The sequence below is a fragment of the Miscanthus floridulus genome, chromosome 5, assembly GCF_019320115.1.
Source record: "Miscanthus floridulus cultivar M001 chromosome 5, ASM1932011v1, whole genome shotgun sequence".
Lineage (NCBI taxonomy): Eukaryota > Viridiplantae > Streptophyta > Magnoliopsida > Poales > Poaceae > Miscanthus > Miscanthus floridulus.
In genome coordinates, this window is record NC_089584.1 from 60915913 (window position 1) to 60933043 (window position 17131).

The 17131-nt window shown below is 43.7% G+C and overlaps 1 protein-coding gene and 2 pseudogenes across 1 annotated transcript; 2 read left to right on the forward strand and 1 right to left on the reverse strand.

The window, feature by feature from the left end:
• Positions 1-245: 245 nt before the first annotated feature.
• On the reverse strand, positions 246-1057 carry LOC136454681 (protease Do-like 8, chloroplastic). The gene is made up of 4 exons (XM_066455022.1): positions 932-1057; positions 698-780; positions 504-602; positions 246-359 (listed from the first exon to the last, which is right to left on the reverse strand). Exons 1-4 carry the CDS (start codon positions 1050-1052, stop codon positions 246-248), a joined length of 417 nt encoding a protein of 138 aa, XP_066311119.1. The 5' UTR covers positions 1053-1057.
• Positions 1058-6220: 5163 nt separating this feature from the next.
• LOC136454682 (target of rapamycin complex subunit LST8-like) lies at positions 6221-7665 on the forward strand (annotated as a pseudogene).
• A 2958-nt stretch (positions 7666-10623) lies between these two features.
• On the forward strand, positions 10624-14736 carry LOC136454683 (uncharacterized; annotated as a pseudogene).
• The last annotated feature ends 2395 nt before the right edge of the window (positions 14737-17131 follow it).

The following is a 17131-nucleotide window of genomic DNA, read 5'->3' on the forward strand; positions in this document are numbered from 1 at the left end:
AGCAGCGTAGAATGCGTATTCGAAAACCTATTCGAAAACCAAAACGAATCATCAATTGAAAATAGAAACAAAAAAAAAGAAAAAGAAAGAAACCTTTAGTCCCGGTTGGTAATAACAACCGGGACTAAAGGGCCGCCCCACGTGGCCAGACCGGGAGGCCCTTTAGTCTCGGTTGGTCTTATCAACCGGGACTAAAGGTGCACCTTTAATCCTGGACGCGAAACCGGGACTAAAGGTGGGGACCTTTAGTCCCGATTTGGTACTCCCGGTTTCAAAACCGGGACTGAAGGCGGTTGAGAACCGGGAGTACAGCCTGTTTCTCCACTAGTGACTACACCAGAACCATTTCCTTCAGGGATCTAAAATGAATGAAAAGTTTCACTCAATCAAGTGCTTCTCACACCTTTATATTATTAAAAATCTGTCATTAAACGCTATCTGCAAAAGATACTGATGAGAACAGAATACTCTTGAGTCTGAACTTAGAGCATGTAGTTCTTTACCTCCACAACACCAGTAACATTAAGCTGTGGCCGTAGTGTTGCATCAAAAATGTTGACGACTGAGTAAGTATTTGTTTCGAATAGTTCTGCGATCCGTTTCTGCCATTCAGGAGCATGACCCAAAGAAGCGTAAAGATATCTTGAGAACAAGCTTATACGATAAATCAAGCAAGTAGGTCCAACTGAACACTGACCTCAGTTGGAAATAATGGCCCAGATGGAAAAATCTTGGGAGTCACATCCTCGATTTTGACAGATGTATCACCCAAAGCAAGTGCTGCAGTAAGAAAACGCCAAATTAAAAGAGACCATATACCATGGACAATTAAAAAGCAACCTATTGCAAAGAGGAAATTGTCTGGTCACTGTGAAAGATACTGAGAGTATTTCTAAGAACACCTAAATTACCGATGTCACTTGGTCCGAACCTGGAAAGTACCTTGAAGAATGTAAGCTAAGACAAAAGGCTGACAAAGCAATAAGCTTCCTCTTTGACACAAGCAATAAGGCTTTGCTTGACATTGCACCAAGATCACATGTTGTCCTCATTGACCTGGAAGATTCGGAAACAAAAATAAAGAGAAGAATCCAGTGACCAGCTAACAAGTAAAATCAAATGATAAAACTAAAGTCTATGCAAACCGTTAGCAACTGCAGAGAGTGAGAAGAAGTAGAAATGGTATGTCGGGTATTATATATATTATATAATATAACAGAACATGAACACGCTCTTATCTTGTAGCAACCACTACGCCAGATTTTTACTGTAGAAACGAGGACATTTTTACTATAGGGGTGGCTGGGGTTTGGGGCGCCCCTACAGTGGGCGTTCTCGGACCCCAGCAGCCCAGCCGCCCCTACAGTTGGCACTGTAGAGGCGGCTAGTAACCTGAGCCGCTCCTACAGTTGAGGCTGATCTGTAGGGGCGGCTCAATCACCAGCCGCCCCTGCCGTGCCCACTGTAGGGGCGGCTCAATCATCAGCCGCCCCTGCAGTGCCAGACTGTAGGGGCGGCTGAATCACCAGCCGCCCCTACTGATGGCACACAAATAAATAGCAGCCCTTACATGATTATAGTAAACAGTGTGATTTCTTTTTTTAATCTGTGGGTCAACTTTGTAACTAGTTTTTCTTCCTCATACTAACTCCAAATCTGATGATTTTTTTCCTAAAATTTTCTAAAATCATTCTCTATCAATTTATTTTGTTGGTTTTTGTCAATATATACATATGAAAAGTTTGAGCAATTTAAATTTTGAATTTAAAAAAATACAACTTCAGACAAGATTTTGGTACCCCAAATGATTTCAGCTGAAAAAGTGATAAATACCAAAGTTGAATAACTCATCAAGATCTACAACTTTTGTATTGATCATTTCTTTATATGACAAAGTGGTAATGACATTGTTCACAAATGTGACACATCTCTCATAAGTTTTATAAACTATATGAGACATGTGTAAGATTAGTAAACAATGTGTGCTGAGAATTTGTTAAATGAAGAAATGACCAAAATAAAAGTTGTAGATATTAATTAGTTGAACAACTTTGGTATTCATCACTTTTTATGTTGAAATCAATTTGGGTCTCAAATTTTGGTTTAAACTTGTCATTTTTCAAAATTTCAAATTTGAAAGGTTCAATTTTTGTCAAATGATAAGATGACTAAAATAAAAGTTGTATATATTAATGATTTGAACAACTTTGGTATTCATCACTTTTTGTGTTGAAATCATTTTAGGTCTCAAATTTTGGTTCGAACTTGTCATTTTTTAAAATTTCAAATTTGAAATGTTCAAATTTTGTCAAATGACAAGATGACCAAAATAAAAGTTGTACATCTTGATGAGTTGAACAACTTTTGTATTCATCACTTTTACATCTGAAATCATTTAGGGTTTTAAAATTTGGTTTGAATTTGTCAAATTTCAAATTTCAAATTTTAAAATGTGTAAAACATTGTCACATCCAAGTTTGATCAAACTTAAATGCTGAAGCATGATTTTAGAAATTTTTAGGAAAAAAAACCATCACATTTGGAGTTAGTATGAGGGAGAACAACTAGTTACAAAGTTTACCCACAGATTAAAAAGAGAAATCACACTGTTCTAGACGATCCTTATATGATCATAGTGAACAGTGTGATTTCTTTTTTTAATCTGTGGGTTAACTTTGTAACTAGTTTTTCTTCCTCATACTAACTCCAAATCTGATGATTTTTTTCCTAAAATTTTCTAAAATCATTCTCTATCAATTTATTTTGTTAGTTTTTATCAATATATACATATGAAAAGTTTGAGCAATTTAAATTTTGAATTTAAAAAAAAAATGCAACTTCAGACAAGATTTTGGTACCCCAAATAATTTTAGCTGAAAAAGTGATAAATACCAAAGTTGAATAACTCATCAAGATCTACAACTTTTGTATTGGTCATTTATTTATATGACAAAGTGGTAATGACATTGTTCACAAATGTGACACATCTCTCATAACGTTTTATAAACTATATAAGACATGTGTAAGATTAGTAAACAATGTGTGCTGAGAATTTGTCAAATGAAGAAATGACCAAAATAAAAGTTGTAGATATTCATGAGTTGAACAACTTTGGTATTCATCACTTTTTATGTTGAAATAAATTTGGGTCTCAAATTTTGGTTCGAACTTGTCATTTTTCAAAATTTCAAATTTGAAAAGTTCAAATTTTATCAAATGACAAGATGACTAAAATAAAAGTTGTAGATATTAATGAGTTGAACAAATTTGGTATTCATCACTTTTTATGTTGAAATGATTTTGGGTCTCAAATTTTGGTTCGAACTTGTCATTTTTTAAAATTTCAAATTTGAAAGGTTCAAATTTAGTCAAATAACAAGATAACCAAAATAAAAGTTCTATATCTTGATGAGTTGAACAATTTTTGTATTCATCACTTTTACATATAAAATCATTTAGGGTTTAAAATTTTGGTTTGAACTTATCAAATTTCAAATTTCAAATTTTAAAATGCGTAAAACATTGTCACAATTAAGTTTGACCAAACTTAAATGCTGAAGAATGATTTTAGAAATTTTTAGGAAAAAAACCATCACATTTGGAGTTAGTATGAGGGAGAACAACTAGTTATAAAGTTTACCCACAGATTAAAAAGAAAAATCACACTGTTCTAGATGATCCTTACATGATCATAGTGAACAGTGTGATTTCTCTTTTTAATCTATGGGTCAACTTTGTAACTAGTTTTTCTTCCTCATACTAACTCTAAATCTGATGATTTTTTTCCTAAAATTTTCTAAAATCATTCTCTATCAATTTATTTTGTTGGTTTTTGTCAATATATACATATGAAAAGTTTGAGCAATTTAAATTTTGAATTTAAAAAAATACAACTTCAGACAAGATTTTGGTACCCCAAATGATTTCAGCTGAAAAAGTGATAAATACCAAAGTTGAATAACTCATCAAGATCTACAACTTTTATATTGATTATTTTTTCATATGACAAAGTGATAATGACATTGTTCACAAATGTGACACATCTCTCGTAAGGTTTTATAAACGATATGAGACATGCGTAAGATTAGTGAACAATATGTGCTAAGAATTTGTCAAATAAAGAAATGACCAAAATAAAAGTTGTAGATATTCATGAGTTGAACAACTTTGGTATTCATCACTTTTTATGTTGAAATCAATTTGGGTCTCAAATTTTGGTTCGAACTTGTCGTTTTTCAAAATTTCAAATTTGAAATATTCAAATTTTGTCAAATGACAAGATGACTAAAATAAAAGTTGTAGATATTAATGAGTTGAACAACTTTGGTATTCATCACTTTTTATGTTGAAATCATTTTGGGTCTTAAATTTTGGTTCGAACTTGTCATTTTTTAAAATTTCAAATTTGAAAGGTTCAAATTTAGTCAAATGACAAGATAACCAAAATAAAGTTGTAGATCTTGATGAGTTGAACAACTTTGTTGTTTATCAAATTTTCATTTGAGATCATTTGGTGTCTCAAAATTATTTTAATAGTTTTGATTTTAAAATTTTTTCCCCATTTTTAAAGGTTCAATTTTGCAATTTTAAACTGTTGTAGTTGTTTTAGTTATTGTATATGTAAATATATCTATAAAAAAATAAAAGTTGTAGATCTCAATGAGTTGTACAACTTTGTTGTTGATGACTTTTTTAGCTGGAATCATTTGCTATTTCCAAATATTGTTTGAAGTAGTCATTTTTTGAAATTCAAAATTTGAATTGTTCAAACAAAGTCCGATGGAGTAATGGCCAAAATAAAAGTTGTAGATCTTGATGAGCTTTATAAATTTGTGGTTTATGACTTTTTCATTTGAAGTCATTTGCTATCCAAAAAATCTGTCAAAGTTATCATATTTTGAAATAATATTTATAAAAAATATATTGACCGGGCCTTATTTAGCTTAGCCCTCCATCTCCCCCTACCTGGGCCTGTTTGGCCCACTCGTCCGTGTAGCTCTCTTGACTGTCTGATTAGATCGGACGGCTCACATCACACCCTTAGCCGGTCAAAACCTGGGTCGTCCCGGCTTCCTGAACCCTAGCTTCTTTCTTCATCCCTCCTCCGACTCCTCCACTTCTCCCGTTCCACACGTAGCGACGGCGGCAGCGGCACCTGGTGAGCCCCCTCGCGCGTCGGGAGGGCCGGCCAGCAGGTGAGAGAGAGGGAGCCCGCGGCACGGCGAAGACCTGGCAGCAACAGCTGAGCGCGAACGCGAGCGCTCGTGCCTACGGCCCCACGCACGTCCGTGCCCAGGCGTCTGCACGCCGGTGAGAAAGAGAGGGAGCCCGCTGTGCGACGGGGGCCCAGAGCAGCTGCCGAGCGAGGGACACGAGGAATTACTCGTCGCGAGCGAGCAAAGCGAGCAGAGCGTAGCGGTGGGCTGCCGTGAGCAGCCGAGCAGGGAGGCCGGAGGCGCTCGCAGGGAGGCTGCGGTGGGCACCACCTCGTCCACGCTGTGCGGCGGCGGGCGCACGGGGATCCATCGTCGAGCACAGATGGAGCCTCCACCTTCTAATCCTCCGACCCCAACCTCAGATCTACCTGCTTCGTCTTCCAGGTCACCCTCATCTCCTCTATTTTCCCTTGCTATTCCTACTACGTCTGCAAGATGGATTTGCCCAACCAAGATGTCTGTAGTTCTGCTACTACTTGCCATAAAAAACAGTTTGCGTGGTCCAATAAAAAAACAGTCTGTAGTTCATCTCCTCTATCTTCTGAATATGTTTTTCAGCAATATGGCATAGGCAGTAGCATTCAATGATTTGTGTTCACACGTTGATGGATGACAGTAGCATCCGTTGATTGCATAGATTCAGTTTGTGGAGAGCAATTTGCCATGTACTGATAACCTTAGATGAGTGGTCCAATAAAAAAGTGACAGTAGTATAATTATAAATACATGGAATGCCATTGCTTGGACTTTTATTTGCTACAATTAACTGCGTCGGGTTTACTTTAACTGGATTAAACTTTAGGGAAACTTAAAAGGGCAAAGATATGAACATTTTGAAATGAACCGACTCACAAATCTGTAATGCAAAAATGCTGACAAAACACAATTTGACTGCATGTAGCTGTGAATTTATAGGTTTCATTTATTGTGATACCCTAGTTGAAATCAACTCGAGAGAGTGAACTGAACTTTCATATGGCTAGCCTTCGTCTCAAACTGTAGAGATGGCTTGGCCTATGTCTCACTCTTTGTTTCTCAAATTTCCTGTAGAACTTTATTTTCTAGTACTGATTAAATAGTGAGTATTCTTAACTTGGATGGTTGAGTCAGATAGTTTTTGTTTTGGCTATTCTCCTCTGTTACTTATTTTTGTTTCTTTCCACCAAATTTCAAAACATTGTTTTTTTTCAGAAAGAGCTAATATCTGGTGATCAGAATGGAAACATACGTGTGTGGGATTTGGCCGCTAACTCATGCAGCTGTGAGTTGGTGAGTCACATACTCATATTCCAGTATTATGGTACTTCTGTGGAAAGGGTAATGCAAGAAAACAATTGATCTGTTGGTTCCAATTATTTAGGTACCGGAGGTTGATACTGCTGTAAGATCTCTGACAGTCATGTGGGATGGGAGTATGGTGGTTGCTGCAAATAACCATGGGACATGTTACGTTTGGCGCCTACTTAAGGGTACTCAGGTCAGTCTATTCTGCAAATAACCGTATAAATATAGAGTTTGTGATTTCTGAATTTTTCAAATTATGTTATGTAGACAATTACCTGCTTTGAACCTCTGCACAAACTGCAAGCCCATGATGGCTACATTCTGAAGTGCCTGCTTTCACCAGAATTTTGCGATCCTAACAGGTAATGTAATAATGGTCTAAAAGGCTATTTTCATGGTTCTTCCAGTGTATTATTGTGTCCTCTTGGGTTCCATGTGACATTCTTGGGTTTGTTTGCAGGTATCTTGCCCATAGCATCATCTGACCACACTGTAAAGATTTGGAATGTTGATGGCTTCAAGTTGGAAAGAACTTTAGTCGGTAATGTTTGGAGTCTTCTTTTAACAATTCTCCATCTCATACTCATCTTATGTTTCCGAATGAGATCCTGAAACATCACTGGCAATCAACTTCTTAGGCCATCAGCGCTGGGTTTGGGACTGTGTATTCTCGGTCGATGGTGCTTATCTGATAACAGGTATGAACTACACCGTGTTGCCCTCTGCCTTCCCCGATGATTTATCAGTTGCACAGTTAATCGGTCTGTTCTCTCTTGCAGCTTCTTCAGACACCACAGCGAGGCTATGGACGATGTCAACCGGAGAGGCCATCAGGGTGTACCAGGGTCATCACAAGGCCACCGTGTGCTGCGCTCTCCATGATGGGGCAGAATCAGCGCCCTCATAACCATGTTGTGACTGCTTTCCTGTACATACTTTGGATTGCAGAACTTTTTTTCACTCTTAACTTATGACCTGGTAGCGTTTAACGCCCAGTTGTTGAAATGTGGGGCTGTAGCTATATATGCAGCAAGCGGTAGTGTTTAACGCTCTGTTGTTGAAATGCGGGGCTGTAGCTGTATATATGCGGCAAGCCTCTGGGGCTGCGTACAAATAATTTGCGTGCTATTGGTGGATGATTCTGCAGAATTTTAGTGGTACTTCTTTTTGCTCTATGAATTGAATGCAGCAATGGTTACGCATTGAATTTTTGTGGATGTATATATGTATATTTGTGGCGGTCAGATTCGAATTTGAATTATATATATATATATATATATATATATATATATATATATATATATATATATATATATGGTCAGATTTGAATTTGAATTATTTTTTTTTTGCTGGAAAATCCACTGTAGGGGCGGTTCTTGATTAAACCGCCCTTACAAATATACACAGCAGGGGCGGCTGGTGATACAGCCGCCCTTACAGAAGTCCACTACAGGGGTGGCTGATATTACCAGCCGCCCTTACAGAGGGCACTGCAGGGGCGGCTGAAAACACCAGCCGCCCCTACAGAGGTCACTGCAGGGGCGGCTGAAAACACCAGCCGTCCCTACAGAGGCACCCTCTGTAGGAACACCCTGGGAAGGGCGGCTGACGCAGTCGCTCCTATAGAGGCTTTTGAGCCGCCCCTACAGTTAATTTCTGTAGTAGTGAACCACAACCACTTATCAGATGCCAAACTTAAGTACGGAACTACCAGGTGGCACAGCACACTTTACACGGAGACGAACAAAAAGAGTGAGAATTAAAAGTTGGAATGCAAACACCAAGTACAAACACGAGCAAAGTATGTAGCAACCCAGAACTGCTTGATTCTGCCAATCAAAATCTTGTCGCCCAAAAGAAAAAAAAAACATCCTGGTGGGTGGAAACAAGTTGTCAGACCTTGGAGGCGCTTCCTCGGTGTCGTCAGTGTCGTGGGTTGCCGAGGCTACGCCCTCGACGACAACCCTCCGGCGGCTGACGCTCCTGGCCGCGGCATGCGCAGCGGGCGCGCTGGTGGACGGTCCGCAGGGTAGGCACTGCATCCGAGGTGGGGGAAGATTCATGTCCGTGTGTGGCGCACGAGCTGCAACCTTTGGGAGTTTGGGGATAGACTAGGCAACGTGTCTATGCGTTGCTACGGGATAACTAAATTTTTTTCGTACTAAAATATACGGATCACACGATAAGATAACAATACTGTTAAATTAAATAAAGACGTTAAAGAGACATTTAATTCAAAAAGCAAAGTTCGTGAAATTAACATAGTCACGGAGAGCGCGGCGTCGCAGGTTCACAAACTCTACTGCATAGATTTTTTCGTGATATGGCTAAAATAATATTTTATATCGGCATAAATAATTCTCCGATATCCATTTTTTTCATGCGCCAATAAATCCATGAATAAGTTCCGCTGCATCTCCATATAATCATGTACATACAAGTTCGAGTATATATGTAAATATTAATACCTGTCACGTGAATAATACTGCCGTGTTTTAAAAAATCTCTCATAAAATTTTAAAACAAAGTATGTTATACTCACCGTATAAATATGTGTGGCTTTAGGATTATTTCACATAGACATATATTGTAGAATAAGGTATCCACTTGAGTGTCTGTTCCAAGATGTTGAATTAGATGTTGTAATTCTTAATTTCAACACATTTTTCACATCAAGGCAATCAATGGTGACACTTTTTTTAGTGGTGCATAATTTTATGCTGCACCTCTTGATTATCTAAGTAAGGACAAGTTAGCACTGTAAAGGCTCAGAAAAGCTGCTGAGAAGGTCAAGGTTGAGTTTTTCTCCACTATGCATACTAAAACTTATGTCCCCGTTTATCATTGCCGATTCTTTTGATGCAAAACAATTCAACATTACCACGATCAGATATAAGTTTGAGTCTCTTGTGAGCAATCTCATAGAGGGACTCTCATTCTTTATGTGATCTACCTCAAGAATATTGGCAGGATGATGGACCCATGTTGCAATGTCGCACCAAAAAGTGTTCACGTTTTGTCCATGATTTATTTGTCATGAATACATGCGGGTATTATGATAACACTAACTACACCAAATGAAAGATTAGAGAGAATTTGCATTGCCTTCAGAAGGATTTATTTATTAAGTTCTTTGGACTCTACAGGTAGTTTTGAAATATCTGTTTGCATGTCTTACCTCGTATCCTAATTCAAAATTTTGTAGTTTAATTAGAATATTTAGGTGATTGTATATATATAATATTCAATACAAGAATAATCTATGCATGATCTTCTTGAAAGATTTCTGCAGTGTAAAGACATCTTCATTTTTCATGCATGCCCGTGCTAACGCTACGGTAAAAACAAAAGAACAATATATCAATTAAAAAATAAAAACAAAACTCATGCTCAAAGTCAAATTATGGATGCTTGAATTTTGTCATCCATTATCTACCGGCGTGCCTATAAAATAGACTGAATAAACAATTAAACATAGATAGAAAACTAAATTAATGAAAGGATTATTGCAAGACATCAATCATCTCATAGCTTCGGATAATATCGCAAAGCGACTAAAAACTTTAACCGTGCCCTCACCTCAAACATTGTCTAGATAATGGATTACAATGAAAGAAATGGATATCGGAGATTTCTTTCTGCCAATATAAAACATTATCTTAGCCGCGTCATGAAAAGGTATATAAAGTAGAGTTTGTGAGCCTACGACGCCGCGTACTCCGTGACTGTGTTAATTTCATAAACTTTACTTTTTAGATTAAATGTCACTTTAACGTTGGTATTTAATTTTTACAGTATTATTATCTTATCATACGATCCGTGTGTTTTTAGTATAAATTGTTAGTTATCTCGTAGTAACGCATAGGCACTTAGTCATGAAATAGAGCTAGAGTGGTATAAAGTTTTGATTCCTCTAGTCAAAAGACAATTTTACCTATGCACTTTATCTTTTCCCTCACGCACACATGCTAGGAAATTAGAACCGCTCAACCGCATGGTCAGCACTCATCAAACTCCCACCACTTCCACCAAACAAACGTACCAGACTATAGCAAATGGGGAATGACAGCCACTCCTGCGTCCATACAGCTATGCTGATTTTACTCAGGAGGAGTACGAAGACATGTCAAAGCAGGTAATTGATCGAGCTAGCTGCCCAAGCTTTGGTTCTATATATACAAGGAAACATAGCTTCGGCACCCAAGCTAGGCGCTCACTTGCATCTGGCATCACCCAAACAGCTGAAAATAGGAGTCGGCGTTGCTCTTGGTAGCGGATGATTGCAACAAGGCTCCCAACCCACCCTTATTCTTGGCGTCCTACTATATGTACACCCACATGGGCTGCCATCGATCCATCGTCATATCGGCTGACTGAAGCAGGGATGGATCTAGCGGTGGGGCAGTGGGGCTGAAGCCCCCTACCACCGCTGATACCATGGAGCCCCCTCCAAGAAATTTTTGCCATGATTGCTTTGAGAAGGAGAGGCTAGAGGTTGAAGATGAATTTTCAGTCCCCTGAACTTTCATCTAGATCCGTCACTCACTAAAGCGATCGAGTGTTCGTGGGCTTCCGATCACGGTAGCATCCATTTCCTTGATCTCTCTCTCTCTCCTGATCATTTGATCAAGCTAGCGGTGAAACGCTTGCCCGGCCGGCGCTCCAAATCCAAACGTTTGCAGGTTGCATTGCATGCAATCGCCGGGGAAAAAGAGCTTTGGAACAAGGCATAAGGGCAACCATAATGTATTTAGATTGGTTAGTCGATAAGGGTAGTTTTTGTGTCAGTAGACTTTATTCTATTGTTGTTGCCATAGTGTTGTAGTCCATATAAATAGTTTAAATGGGTAAAAAATGGGTCCACTAACACATAAAAAATTCATTCAAAAGCATAACCAGCCGACCATCAATCTCCTTCCTCTGCACTGACATTTTTTATTCCTCATGGTGTCTATAAGTTTATGGGTATCTTTCGCTATGGACTCATATATAGACTGGCTCCACAATGTTTCAACTAGCCAGTATAGAATATTTTAAGTCCTATAAACTGCTTTTTTGCACATATTGTGGTTGCTCTAAACAAGCTAGCTCGATCAAGTAAGCAGCTCATTTAATTTCTGTAGGGTTCTGTAGTCGGACTCTGCTGCAGTCTATTGATGATCATGTAGAAATCTGAAAGACAAGCCATTAGGGATCCCCAACGACATACATGCATCCCACAGTTTTCTGTGCAGGTCGGCGCGACGCTGCCGGAACCCGCCCCCGCCGCCCCGATGCAGCCCCAGATCCTCCGCCGCGGCGAGCCCATCCCGCAGATCCACCCCATCCCGGTCACCCCCAACAGCTCCGGCGTGCCTCCGTACAGCGACGAATCTGAGAGCAGGCCCGCTTCGGGAGATCGAAGCGCACCTCCAGTTGAGACCCCATCGCCGCTGCCACCGATCCACACACGCCAGCCAGCGCTGGACGACGACCTGCTGATCCCAGCCACGCCGGATTCTGGCATCCTGCAGCCCTCCTACGCGGACATCGCCAAGCGGCACAACTCTACAGTTATGAAGGCGCACCTACACCGTCAACCAACGGCTCGCACCCTCCAGTCCGCCATTACTACGCCGAGGGGATGCACTTACTACGGCCGTGCCTTCGCTGACGAGCCGTCTCGTCGGCTCCGCACGGACGACGCTCCCCGAGGCCGCCATGACGACCCGTCACCTCGCCGCGCGGCGCTGCACCGGCAGCCTACTTCCCCTACAACGCGCGCCTTCAATTCGGCTGAAGCAGAGTGGTTCGAGGCCAGGGTGAAGCACTGGTGGCGCAAGCTGCAACAAGGGTCAACAACTGAAGCCCTGCAACGCCACAGGCCGTCAAATCGTGCATCGCATCCTCTTCGTGGCCAGCTGCGCGCTGAGGCTGCAATTACATCGCCTGCGCTCCGCGCTTTTCGCCTCAAAACCGAAGGAAAGTGCTTCAAGTGCCTCTCCTCTGACCACCGTGCCGCATCCTGCCGAGACCCCATCCGCTGCTTCCGCTGTCTTGGGCTTGGCCATAGAGAGAGAGAGATTGCAGGCGATTTGGCACCCAACGCTCGAGCACAGCTGCGCGGCGCGCCTGCAAGGAGGACCTACCCCCGCCGCCATCGCCGCCGCGCGTGGGACAAGCTGCTATGGCGAGACTCGGAGACCCAGAGACGAGGCCTGATGAGGACGAATGCCTCATCCCAACCTCATTTGCCACTGAGGCAAGCCGGCGAGAGTGGGAGGAAACTGCTGCTGTCTCCTGGGCCATGTCCGGGCCACCCAACACCGGTCCCAGGGAGGTGGAGGCGGCCATCCGTGACGAGTTCCGCCTCCGGCAAGGCGAGGTGGTCGTCACCAGGCATCACCCTCAGGCGTTCCTCATCAAGTTCCATCATCGTCATCATTGCAGCAGGGCCCTGCAGCAGGGCTTCGCCAAGCGCCACGGCATCGACATTCACTTCGTCAAGTGGCGTAGCCTCGCCAACTGCCTAGGTGTGTCACTCCTCTTCCGTGTCAAGCTCTGCCTCGATGGTGTGCCCAGACATGCCTGGGATGATGGCATCGTTGAGCGCATCATTGGGAGACGCTGTGCACTGGAGTCCATCGACACCGACCTGCTCCACCCAGCTGAGACAAAAACCATTAATCTCTGGGTCTGGACAGCGAACCCGAGCCTAATCCCCAAGAAAATTTGGCTCACCTTCACCAACCACGCCAAAGATGCCAAGCTTCAGTCAATCCTGGTGACTGAGACGCCGCCGGAGCACTGGCAACAAGGCACCAGGCATGCTGTCATCATCCACCTGGAAGAAATCCACGACTACACCGCCTCCACCATCGACGACAAAGGCAACATCTCCCCAGGTAAAAGACGTCTCCCTAAATGGCACCTGGGTGTTGTTGACGGAGCGCAGGTTCCTGCTCGTGCTTTTGAGGAGTTCCCACACCACCCACCACCACCTAGGCGCACCGACAAGGAGGAGCCGCGCACCAGGTGGCCTGATAGCAGGTCCTCTAAGGGGACAAAGGGGCGCTACAACAACGACCACCCTGACTTCTACAAGGGCTGTGGCAAGCGCCACGACGACGACGACGACTACGACACTTATGGCCGGGGTGGCCGAGATGACCCTGGCAGGTATGGCCGGGGTGATCACAGCGGTGCTGGTGGCTACCGTGAACGCGACCGCTCCCCTCCACGTCGCCTCTGGGCACATGGCAGCAGGCATGGAGGTCGACAAAGGGCTCTCGACGCCCTCGAGCATGCTGTGGTGCAACCAACTGAGCTCCTGCTGCCGGCTAAGCTTCCTCAAGTAAGTGTCTTGCAGGTGACTGAAGAGGTTGAGCTGCAGCGCCTCTTCAAAGCCCACGCCATGGCCCTCCAAGGTGCTATGCAGCGCATCGTGGAGCGGGCGGGCGTCTAGCACACCGGAGAGATGGCCTCCTTGCTGAAGTCTCTCATGCAAGACTACATCGACAAAGCTTCGGCGCTAGCTGAGGGGCTTGGGTGCCTGCTTCAAGGCCCCCCAGAAGCTGCTAGGCTGGACCTGCACGAGGCCGGGAATGAAGCCCGGTCCAAGCGCCCCCCCCAGCCAGCTCCGACAGGCCGAGCTCTTCACGCCACGGTACCAGTGCGTGACATCTTCGACCGCATCCTCAACACGCTCCCACCGAATGCAGCAGTGGAAGCAGTGGAACACAACTCCATTGCTGCGGTCGAGAAAGCATTGGCCCGCATCGAGCTCGCTGCAGTGGAGAGCCCCACAATTCAGGGTGACGATGGTGTAGTGACACTCTTCAGCAAGCCGATGGCGCCACTGCTCCAACAACCACAGCACGCAGCTGCTACTACGCCAACATCGGCCTCTGGCGGGGCTAGGCGCCGCAGATGCCAGCGTGCCTTCGACATGTCTGCGGTACGGCAAAGTGCTCGCCTGGCCAATGCTCGCCCCATGTCCCAGATGCAGCGTGCTCAGAGAAACCTTTGCCGAAAACTTGGTCTCCTGCATGATGATCTTGAACCTGTGGAAACCGCTTTGCAGGACTACATCGCCATGTTCAATGGCCCGCTGCCGACGGACATCATTGCCGCGCTGACGGAGATGTTCAACCTGGGCACCGAAGAGCCAAATGAAGTTGATGATGTGCTGCTTCGCATGGTGGGTGAGGGAGTCGAAGACCTCCGCGACGCAGCCATCCTGACTGCAGCAGCCTGACGGTCATTGCAGACTGCACAACTTGCGTCCTAACGCTTAATATGTATCAAGCTACATTGTATCAGAATTTGTACCAGTACTTCACACATTCCACCGTCATCATTCACGCTGTAGGCCTGATTGCAGACTTGTCGGGCCACCATGATTTGTGTACGCCGAAGACTATTTTTAGTATGCTTCAACTTTGCTTCTCAACCACGGGTGATGCGTCTAGAGTTGTTTTATTGCTCCTGAATGCCCGGAGATGTAGATCAGTCTTCGGCGATCTTTCTCCAATCCTACGAATGTTCCTGCAGGCGGCCATCATGCACCAATTTGAGGATTTCACCACCTCTCCATGAGTGCGCACAGCATTGATCTCTTGTCCTGGAATGTTAGAGGCCTAAATCAGCAAGCTCGAAGAGACACCGTCCATCAATTAATAGCAGCGACGTCATGCAACATTGCATGCCTACAAGAAACCAAGCTATCCCAAATCTGTCAATATGATGCTTCGTACCTTGGTGGCCATCGCCTGAGTCAGTTTGCTTGCAAGCCGGCATCAGGGCCTTCTCAAACGCGTGGGGGCATCATCATACTATGGAACGAATGTCGTGTAAGCTGCACTGACATCACCATCGGAGAATTCCACGTCTCGGCGAAAGTTCAGCTAAAAAACTCGGACGCTAGCTTCCTGCTTACAGTGGTGTACGGTCCATCGCATTGCAGTGCAGACAAGCTACGCTTTCTTGATGAATTAAAAGCGCTAAAGCCAGCGCCAAGCATGCGGTGGCTCATCACGGGCGATTTCAACCTCATCTATAGAGCTGCTGACAAAAACAACATGAACCTAAGCCCACGCCTAATGCGCCACTTCCGTGAGGCGCTAGATGAGTGTGATCTGTCTGAAATTAGCCTTCAGAATAGGAAATTCACTTGGAGCAATGAGAGGCAACGACCCACAATGTCAAGACTCGACCGCTTTTTCTGTAACGCAGAATGGGACGCTACCTTCAGCAACCACATCCTGAATGCGTTCTCAACATCGCTCTCCGACCATTGCCCTCTACTGCTATCCAACCAATCGGGACCTAGAAGGCCAAGTTCGTTCAAGTTTGAAAATTATTGGGTCAAACTCCCAGGATTTAAAGATGTAGTCAGGACTGCATGGGATACTACAACGGACCACCATGAGCCGTTTCATGTCCTGTGCCACAAACTGCATTCTACTTCGCAAAAACTGAAAGCATGGAGCAAGGAAATCAACTCTGATGCCAAAAAACTTTTCTTCATGGCACAAGAGATCATCCTAAGGCTCGATATCGCCCAAGAAAATAGAAGTCTCACGGCTGCTGAGCTACTTCTACGGGCTAAGCTCAAGAAAAGAATTTTGGGGCTAGCAGTGATCGAAAGAGCTAGGTGTAAACAAGCATCGAGACTGTCGTCAATCAAGCTGGGCGATGCTAACACAAAATATTTTCACCATAAAGTAAATGCGAGGAGAAGGAAAAACCACATCCAAAGATTGCGACATGGCCATGGCTGGGCAATAAACCATGATGACAAAGCTTCTGTAATACAGGACCATTTCTCAAAATTCATGGGACACCCTCCAGCACGGTAGTACGACATCAACTGGGATGAGCTGAACCTGCCATCCCATGATCTTAGTGGACTAGACGCAACATTCACTGAAGAGGAGATAAAACATGCTATCCACCAAATGCCGTTTGACAAAGCACCGGGGCCAGATGGATACACTGGCGCCTTCTTCAGATCATGCTGGGACATCGTCAAGGTTGATATCGTCAATGCGGCGAATGCCTTCCATTCACTACGGACAAACAGTCTTGCACTCCTCAACTCAGCCAACGTGGTTTTGATTCCCAAAAAGGATGGTGCTGAAGCTATTACAGACTTCCGACCTATCAGCTTGATTCATTCCTTTGCCAAAATAATCGCCAAGGTACTTGCTTTACGGCTAGCGCCCCATATGAGTTCCATTGTCTCCCCAACGCAAAGTGCTTTCATCAAAAGACGAAGCATCCATGACAACTACATGGCCGTCCGCAATGCAATAAGACGCTACCACAATTCTAAGCTCCCAACAATATTGCTCAAGCTCGACATCGCCAAAGCGTTTGATTCAGTCAGATGGGAATATCTCCTCACTCTGTTGAATAAGCTTGGATTTCCTAGTCGATGGCAAGACTGGATCGCTGCACTTCTCTTCACCTCTTCGACGAGGTTTCTATTGAATGGAATCCCGAACGCGCCTATCAAACATGGCAGAGGGCTTCGTCAAGGCGATCCGCTGTCACCTCTATTGTTTGTCATAGCAATGGATCCACTGCAAAAACTGCTTGATCTAGCAACCGAGAAAGGACATTTGTCCAGGCTGAGGGGAAGAACAACT

What these genes read in the sequence shown, in the direction of transcription:
- LOC136454681 (XM_066455022.1), bottom strand. Translation starts at nt 1,052, where the DNA reads ATGAGGACAACATGTGATCTTGGTGCAATGTCAAGCAAAGCCTTATTG. An exon ending in GGCCATTATTTCCAACTGAG is followed by an intron (nt 603 to 697) that starts GTCAGTGTTCAG and finishes CCTGAATGGCAG; the next exon opens with AAACGGATCGCAGAACTATT. An exon ending in ATGTTACTGGTGTTGTGGAG is followed by an intron (nt 360 to 503) that starts GTAAAGAACTAC and finishes CATTCATTTTAG; the next exon opens with ATCCCTGAAGGAAATGGTTC.